The sequence below is a fragment of the Mastomys coucha genome, unplaced genomic scaffold, assembly GCF_008632895.1.
Source record: "Mastomys coucha isolate ucsf_1 unplaced genomic scaffold, UCSF_Mcou_1 pScaffold4, whole genome shotgun sequence".
NCBI lineage: Eukaryota > Metazoa > Chordata > Mammalia > Rodentia > Muridae > Mastomys > Mastomys coucha.
In genome coordinates, this window is record NW_022196910.1 from 12345925 (window position 1) to 12355190 (window position 9266).

Below are 9266 nucleotides of genomic sequence, written 5' to 3' on the forward strand. Positions count from 1 at the left end.
TCCTGTCCCCACCTTCCAGAACCGTACTCTCCGATCCCCCTACCACTCCCCCTCCGCCCAGGTGGGAATCGCGCTCAGCACAGTACTCAGGGGCACCCCCACCCCGCTGGCTCCACTGGAGGGTAGCCCGGGCACTGGAAGGCTCGGCCATCCGGGCAGCCGCGCCCAGCCTCGCCCCGCCGGGCCCCGCCCGCCCTCCGTGGGGTCGCGGCGAAGGGAGGAGGGGCGGCGGCCGGCTTGCGTGGCAAGCGCTCGGGCTGGGCTCGGCCTCCCTTCCCGGGAGGCGGGGTCGGCGCCGCGGCGGCGGCGGCGGCGGAGCCAGGCCCCCTTCTCCTTCCGCGGCCGCCCTCCTTCCTCGTCGCACCACGTTCCGGGCCGCTCCGACGCCGCCGCGCCCGCGTGCCGCCCGCGCAGTCCCCGTGGGAGCCGGAGCCAGCGTCCCGGGCCTCGCGCCCCGCTCGCCCATCCCGCCGCGCCGCCGCCGCCGCCATGCCCTCGGCCAAACAAAGGGGCTCCAAGGGCGGCCACGGCGCCGCGAGCCCCTCGGACAAGGGCGCCCACCCGTCGGGCAGCGCGGATGACGTGGCGAAGAAGCCGCCGCCGGCGCCGCAGCAGCCGCAGCCGTCCGCGCCGCACCCGCCGCAGCACCCGCAGAACCAGGCGCACCGGGGCGGCCACCGCGGCCGCTCCTCGGCCGCCGCCGCCGCCGCGTCCTCGGCGTCCTGCTCTCGTAGGCTTGGCCGGGTGCTCAACTTTCTCTTCTACCTCTCGCTGGTGGCGGCGGCCGCCTTCTCGGGCTGGTATGTCCATCACGTCCTGGAGGAGGTCCAGCAGGTCCGGCTTGGCCACCAGGACTTCTCCCGTCAGAGGGATGAGCTGGGCCAGGGCTTGCAGGGCGTCGAGCAGAAGGTGGGTACTCCAGCTTTGGCGGGGTCCGGACTCCACTTCTGCCCTCCCCAAAGGAGCCCTGGTCCTTTCCTGCCCAGGCCCCTGTGGCAAGAGCTGGGACCCCAGCTCCCTAGTCGCCAGGGCGGTCCCAGACCCGCTTTGTTAATGGTCTCAGAGAGGGATGGAGCGGACTCGGAGGATGGCCAGACCATCCGGGGAGGGTGGGCCAAGGCCCTGTCACAGGACATTAGCGGTGACCTGTAAGGAAGCCGGCAGGCTCTACTAGCCCATTCTTTTTGCATTAGGAACCGTTGAATGGGCAGAGTCGCTCGAAAAAGAGGCTGGAAGGGAAATCAGTGCATCCCTGGAAACCTCTGGTCAAGACTTCACCTTGGCTATGCCAGTAGGAGTCATTTGAGCCAGTTTTTAATAGACCCAGAGCTTTTGGGGGTTGGGGGGGGGAAGCTAGTGAGCTTAGTCATTTGCTAAGTTCAGATGAAATAGTGTCTATCTTTAGGTTCCTTGTCCTTAGCTAGACCAAAGAGCTCATGTAGGCCTTTGAAGTAGCTTACTCCAGCTTTAGGGGAAACACAGGCCAGAGATATTAGGTCACATTTATGTGGTGTGTAGACGGCATACTCATGTATTTTATTTCCTAACCCGAAGAGTTAACTAGAGGGAGGAAGAGAGGGCTGACAAATTTGACTCAATTTTCCAGACCAGAATATTGAGGTTTAGAGACACGAAGTGAGTTGATACAGACTGCAGCTGGCTTGAGTTGCAGATTGTGTAAGAAAGTATGGGCCATTCGTGAGGAAGGATTCCCCAGCGAGCCCTTTCAGGAATGACCGAACGCAGCTCTCAAGGCAAACTGCTCAGTTTCCACCCTACCAGCCAAAGTGTAGCCTCCTTCCCTCTCCATCCCTCTCCATCCTCCACCCACATCCTTGCTCAATGAAACTCAGTTGCTGGACGGAAACAAAAAATCCCGCCACTTCTGAGCCCGGAACCACGACCTCCTTTTCCCAGCATGCCTTTTGCCCTGCCAAGTCTCTTACTTTTTGTTGAGTATGCAGTACTAGGAATTTCCTCTCAAGACTGGAAGAGCAACTGGAGTGAGTCAGCCTGTGAAGTGGTGTAGGCCAAGGGAGGTGACTTATCTGGGGGAATGAAGTAGGCGATTCTGCTTTGCCTGCTGAATGTCAGACCATCCTAAGAGCATAGACACCCGGAGGGAGTCTAATCACTAGCCTGTTTCCTCTTCCAGACACTCACTTGCTAATCAGTCATAATATTTATTGAAGTCTGATAGTTGCATGGCTGTGCGTGGGCCCTGTGGAGAATATGGAGGAGAAAAAGGCACAGATCAAGCTTGTGAAATGGCACCCTAAGTAGGGTTCAGTGGTGGGTAACTTTGGGAACAAAGGACTTGTGACATTTCCCTGTGTCTGTATGTGGGTGGTTAGGACAGGGCCAGCCATTAGAAGTATCAGGAGAAGGAATGTCCCTATACAGGTAAGGGGACAGTCTCGAACATGCCTGAAGGACAGAAGGTAGCTAGCATTCCAGTGAAAGAATACAGGGGAAGTTGGAAACTGAGGCCCCAAGTGGATGGATCCAGGTTAAAGAACTTGGGTATTATTTCCTATGTTGCCTTTTGGTCTCTCTGTGGTTTTATCCCTTCCCTGTCATAACTGTATGCAAATCAGTTTCTTCTTTGAGCCTGTTTCTCATTCTCCAGGCTAGAGGAATGTACCATCAAGATTTGTAGGAATTGGGGTTGAGGGTATTGGGGGGTAGGTGGGGATAGCCCAGTTGGTGAAGTGCTTGCTAGGAAGGCATTAGAACATGAGTTCAGATTTCTTAGGCCTGTGTAAAGAGCTGGGCTGGTCGTCCACTCTTTGAATCCCAGTGTTGGGGAAGCACAGGCAGGAGATATCTCTTGAGTTTGCTTGCCAGCCAGCCTAGCCAAATCGGGCTGCTCCAGCCCCAGTAAGAGACCTTGTGTCAAACAAACAAGTGAACGTGGAGAGCAGTCAATGTCTGGCCGTCACATGTATGCATGTGACAGTCCCATTGACTGTCAGGCGTTAGTAGTAGCACCAGCCTGTCTGCTGTTAACCCATCAAGGCTCCACGAAGGCAGGGATGGAGTTGTAGGCATTATTCCATCGCTGGCATTCACGTACCACACAGCAGACATCCCCCACACACCAGGAGGACAGACATCCATCCCGTGCATATTAATTGTTCTGAGCTCTTTGTGCATAAAGATGCACAACCTTCCATGGCCTCAGACTGGGTTCCTTTGGGGATTGGTAATAGTTTCTGATCTGATTCACTTCCTACCCATTTGTGAAGAGCCAACCTGGGATTAAATAGGAGCTCGGCCTACCCAGGCTTTATCAGGCATTGCTCTGAATTCCTCCATTCTTTGGTCCATTGAGACAACACTGAAGGTAGCCTGCCATGTTGCAGGCGCTGGGCTCACCCTCATGCTGCTATTTTAAGTCCCGTGCTCAGAACAGGAAGGCATTGTGATTTACTAACCCAGTTTTAGAGGTCACCTCTCTCTAGTGCCTTCTCAGCGTATTCCTTTATGGCTCAGGTTGTATTTGGCTGGGGAGGAAAATTGTCTACTTTCTGGAGGCCCTGTGAACCCCATTCTAATCTAACCTGGGAGTTGGGAAGTGAATATGATTTTGAGTTCCTAGAGTAGTCAGTGGGCGTGCGCTGTGACCAGGGTGTCCTGTCTGCATCCCTGTTCTCAGTTTCTCCTTTGGCGTTGAGTGGAAGGAGCTGCTCAGAAGCCCTGGGCCTCTGAGGAACTAACTCAGGGCAAAGCTCAGCTGTGGTGAAGACAGTAGCTGCTGCACTGAGCAGTCATGGAGTGTTAGGCACACAGTTAAGCACTTTATTTGTTTAAACTCATTCAGTTCTCACGGTGACTATTGGTGAGTCAGGTACTATTTTTGTCACACCTTGTAGCTGATGAAACCAAGATACAGACAGTATGTAACTCATCCAGGACCAAACAGCAGTGAAGCATTGAGCTAAGATTTTCCTACCAAGTCTGGCTTCAGAGCCTTGCTGTTTTTAATCAGGGTTTTTTTTTGTTTGTTTGTTTTGTTTTTTGTTAAGATAGCATTCCATATAGCCCAGGCCCACCTCAGATTCACTGTGTAGCCTAGGATGACCTTGAACTTCTGATCTTTCTACTTCTCCCTCCTGAGTGCCGAGGTCACAGGAGTATGACACTAGGCCCTATTTACTAAGTGCTTGGGCTCAAACCTAGGATCTTGGGAATGCCAGGCAAGCAGCCTATTTCATCTCTTGTGCTGTTTTTAAATGGAGAGACAACCTCCCTGCCCCCCAGCTTTATTTTATTTTATGTGTTTGGTTGTTGTGCCTGCGTGTATGTATTATACATGCTTGGTACCCGAGGAAGCCAAGGGAAGATATCAGATTCTAAGGAACTAGAGTCACAGACATTGCGAACAGCCATGTGATTGCTGGGAATTAAACCTGGGACTTCTGGAAGAGCCATCAGTTCTCTTTAACCACTTAGGCATCTCTCCACCCCCTAAAAACAACTTTTGTTTTTGTTTTTGGTTTTGGTTTTTTTTGAGACATTTTTTCTTTGTATAGCCCTGGTTGTCCTGGAACTCACTCTGTAGACCAGGCTGGCCTCGAACTCAGAAATCCGCCTGCCTCTGCCTCCTAAGTGCTGGGATTAAAGGCATGTGCCACCACTGCCCGGCCTCTGAAAACTCTGGCAGTCTTCTTCTCTTTTTGAAATACATTTAATTGTTGACTGTTAATGACATCATTTATCCCACAGAGCGTTCCATACTTGCTTTAGCTGGTAACAACCTCATGGTGTCTTAGCGGGAGCAGGCGGGGGTGGGGGGCTCTCTTACATATTCCAGAAATACGTAGTTGAACCTAGGGACTTACAGAATCAAGGCTACCCTGCTGGGATTCTTACTCTTCTTTCCTTAATTTTGTTTATTACTGTTATTATTACTATTATTATTATTTTGTCACCAAATGTTACAGGTGTCTAACACATCTAAGGCCTAGGTTCCTGATTAGCAGGACCTCTGCGTCAGTTTGTCAGCCCAGCTTGATTGGAGTTGCTGTGCTAATTAAGCGTGCCATTTATGCGGAATGAATGGGTAGCACCAAAGAAAGTCACAGTGTGTTCTCAAAGGCCAGCATGTCCTAAGAAATCACCTGGCCCACTGCTCGAATTCTTAAATAAGGACACTGAAGTCCAGGATGGACAGTGGCTTTGCCAGAGACTGCACCCCTGGAAGTGATAGATACAGACCTCGACTTAATCTCTTAGCTTTGTGCCTAGTGTCTTCATATGTCTCAGGCTCTTTTGTAAGAAAATTTGTGATGCTCAGCTGCAAACTCTAGAAAGCCAGCCCAAAATAGCAGAGGGAGGGAGGGAAGGAGGGAGGGGAGGAGGAGAGTATAGACTGCTCTGATTGGCGGAACAGTTCAAGGGTAAACTCCTTCAGATGCAGCTGTGTTCAGGTATTGAGTTCTTCAGAATGTCATCTTGCCTGTTTCAACTCTGTCTCCATGTGCTGTCTTGATTGGGTTGTTGGTCATGTGCTAGTCTGAGCAGCTCCAGGCCTCCCTCATCCTATAGCCAGCAATCTCAGTGGGAAAGGTGTTGGTCACCCCATCAGCCTGCCTGGCACTTGTCCATCCATGGCTTGTCGCTTTGGCTGACAGGTAAGGGTCACAGACACATATGGACTATGCTGACTAGTCAGATATGGTAATGAACTGACTCTGGGGTACCTGGAGGGGCCAGGTTGGTGATCACAGCCACCACATGACTAACTACCTTTTGGAAGGAGACTGCTGATCTGGAGGCTCCTGGGGCAGGCAATGCAGAAAATTGTGGTACTTAAATGAGTACAATTGTTTGTTCTCAGTGGCTAACGTCTGGATTCTGGTCATAGGTACAATCTCTGCAAGCCACGTTTGGGACTTTTGAGTCCATCCTGAGAAGTTCCCAGCATAAACAGGATCTCACAGAGAAAGCCGTAAAGGAAGGGGAAAGTGAGCTCAACCGTATTAGCGAGGTTCTACAGAAGTTACAGAATGAGATTCTCAAAGACCTGTCGGACGGGATCCACGTGGTGAAGGATGCCCGAGAGCGGGACTTCACGTCCCTGGAGAACACGGTCGAGGAGCGCCTGACGGAGCTCACCAAGTCCATCAATGACAACATCGCCATCTTCACTGATGTGCAGAAGAGGAGCCAGAAGGAGATCAACGAGGTCAAGATGAAGGTTGCCTCCCTGGAAGAATCCAAGGGGGATCGAAGTCAGGATGTGAAAATTCTGAAGGAAGCTATGAAGGAAGTACAGGCCTCCATGAAGTCTAAGGAGAGGGACATCGAGGCCCTGAAGAGTTCCCTTCAGGCCATGGAGTCCGATGTCTACACAGAGGTCCGGGAGCTGGTGAGCCTCAAGCAGGAGCAACAGGCGTTCAAGCAGGCCGCCGACTCAGAGCGCCTGGCTCTGCAGGCCCTCACAGAGAAGCTAATGCAGTCGGAGGAGTCCTCCTCTCGCCTCCCAGAGGACATCCGGAGACTGGAGGAAGAGCTACAGCAGCTGAAGGCGGGGGCCCATGGGTCAGAGGAGGCTGTTGTCTTCAAAGACTCTAAAGCTTTAGAGGAGCTGCAAAGGCAGATGGAGGGCCTGGGCGCCAGGCTCCAGTATGTAGAGGACGGGGTCTACTCTATGCAAGTGGCTTCTGCACGCCACACTGAGAGCCTGGAGTCACTCCTGTCCAAGAGCCAGGAGTATGAGCAACGCCTGGCTATGCTGCAGGGGCACGTGGAAAGCCCTGGCCCCTCATCTGACCTGGCCAGCACAGTCAGGAGCCTGGGGGAGACCCAGCTGATGCTGTCCAGCGACTTGAAGGAGCTGAAGCAAAGCCTGGGTGAGCTGCCTGGTACCATGGAGTTACTGCAAGAGCAAGTGCACTCACTGCTCAGCCAGGACCAAGCCCAGGCGGCGGGCTTGCCTCCTCAGGACCTCCTGGACAGACTCTCCTCTCTAGACAACCTGAAATCCTCAGTGAGCCAAGTGGAGTCAGACTTGAGAATGCTCAGGACTGCCGTGGACAGTTTGGTCGCCTACTCCGTCAAAATCGAAACGAACGAGAACAACTTAGAATCAGCCAAGGGCTTGCTAGATGACCTGCGGAATGATCTGGATAGGTTGTTTGTGAAAGTTGAGAAGATCCATGAAAAGATCTAAACGAACTGCAACTGCGTGTGTGGGCACAGTTTTTCTTACGACCAAAAACAAAACAAAACAAAAAAATCCCATTATTTTCTCCCAGGTGCCCTCCTACCACCTTCTCTCCCCTCCCCCACCTCACGGAAAGCAGCAGACACCGGCTGAACACCACCCTGGTGTTCTCTGCCCAGTTAATTTATTTGCAGTTATTACCACAAGCCTTGGTTTCTTAAGTCCTGTTTCTGCTTTTGGTTTGGCTTCCTGAAGGCCCAGCCAGCCCTGTGCAGAAAAGGATGTGTCTCCTGCTAGAAAGATGACAGTGGCTTTATTAACTGGGGATTATCAGGAAGCAGATTAACCTAAAAAAAGGATCCTGTCAGGCTGACAGATTTATAGTAAAATAGAAAAACAACAAAGAACAAGTGGGGGGCACTTTTTAAAATTGTCTTTAAGGAAAATTAATTTTATTGTCTTTTTTTTTTATACTCTTGGTCAGGGTTTTTAGGAGCTGTCTCCTTCTTGTCTTCCTTTTAGAACTGGTAAACACTCCTAGAGGTCAGCTCTGAATGGGTGAAAGAGGACCCCCACCTCCACCCCCAACCCTCCTGAGGGTCACTTTCAGAGGCATAGTCTCTATTCCCTAATCTAGTCATACATACAGTAACTATGCAAACTCAGTAGGTCCTGAAGGTGAAAACATAGCACCCTGAGGCCCAGTGCCCCTCTGGTCCTGGTGACCCACCTGCGTCACCAGGCTAGGAGGGGTCACTAAGTGAGTTTGGAGGGGGTGTTCTTTGGGTTCTGATGTGAGAGCTGTATTTTCCACAGAGGATTCAGGCATCTCCCTGAGAGATGTAGGCCAGGCCTTTTTGTTTTATCACAGTATCTTTGGAGAGGTTTCCCACCGCCTGGCCCCATCTGTCAGTGGGGATCATGTGTGTTGTGTTTCTGTGATTGTTCTCCATGTACCCTTCGAGATGTATTGTCTCTAATGGCTGCCTTGCCCTTCCCACCTTCCCCTCCCGCCTCCAAAAAAAAAAAAAAAAAAAAAAAAAAAAAAAAAAAAAAAAGGAAAGAAAAAAAACCCGAAAAACTGAAAAGAAAAACAAGGTTTGTTAGTTTACTGTGAAATGAACTGTATGGCTTATTTACAGTATTTTTAATTCTTAATAAACACTTGAGCTTTGTTATGACCTTCAGTCAATGGATTCCAGAACTTAGCAATGATGTATTTTATCAGCATAAAGTGTTCGGGATTAGAAAATTGGTACCTTTCCCATTTCAAGACTTTTTTACGATATAAAATTTTTAAAATAATATATTTTTCCTCTGGGGTGGGCGGTAGTGTGTGTGATGGCCCGTGTGCAGAGGCATCTAACTCAGGTTTTCAGGCTCCACCCCACCCCTGCAGGCACATGCTTTTGTTGGTTTATTATTGGATCTATTATTAAAGCCAAGTTGTTCCTTAAGATCTCAGCCTGACTACCTAGTAGGATCTTCCTCAGGGATGTTGGGGAGGGTATAAGAGACTGGCATCAGCCTTTGAAAGACTCCCTACCTGGTTCTAGCTTGTGGTCAGGATACACCACTGCCTTGAGAACTTCCGAGATGGCTGATGCCTACCTGGGCATCTCCTGTACATCCCTGGGTTCCCATCCACCACCCAATGAAACAGATACTGTTTATTTTGTACCTGTGTGCAGGCATGGGCAAAGCACTGTGCAAGCACCATTTCCCATTCCAAATGGGCACCAGGCTGAGAAGTGTGGATCAGGAATCATGAAATGAGACTTGAACCCACTTGTAGAAATATTTAATCCTGGCCTGGGGTTTCCACTCCACTTTTGACCATCTAGTTCCCCGATAAAAGACACATACAACCTTTGTATTTACAATAAACCTTAAACAGTGCAAGAGCTGGGCAGATAACTGCCTTCTTTACTACTAAAATCTACTTTTCTATAGATAACCCTAGTTATTATTTGCTATTTACTATGTTTTATCTGGGATGCTTTTAACTCCAATTGGCTAGCTCTTAGGGCCATGTTTTTATGACTCATCTAACCCATGGTACCTTCTTTTCCTTCACCTTCCCCTCCTGGTCCCT

The 9266-nt window shown here is 50.7% G+C and overlaps 1 protein-coding gene across 1 annotated transcript; it reads left to right on the forward strand.

The window, feature by feature from the left end:
- Positions 1-304: 304 nt before the first annotated feature.
- Ckap4 (cytoskeleton associated protein 4) lies at positions 305-8372 on the forward strand. Its single transcript, XM_031349817.1, has 2 exons — positions 305-909; positions 5870-8372. Exons 1-2 carry the CDS (start codon positions 490-492, stop codon positions 7175-7177), a joined length of 1728 nt encoding a protein of 575 aa, XP_031205677.1. The 5' UTR covers positions 305-489; the 3' UTR covers positions 7178-8372.
- Positions 8373-9266: the final 894 nt, after the last annotated feature.

Excerpts from the sequence above, each read along its gene's own strand:
- Ckap4 (XM_031349817.1), top strand. The coding sequence starts at position 490 with ATGCCCTCGGCCAAACAAAGGGGCTCCAAGGGCGGCCACGGCGCCGCG. Across the intron at positions 910-5,869 it reads TGCAGGGCGTCGAGCAGAAG|GTACAATCTCTGCAAGCCAC; the intron begins GTGGGTACTCCA and ends TTCTGGTCATAG.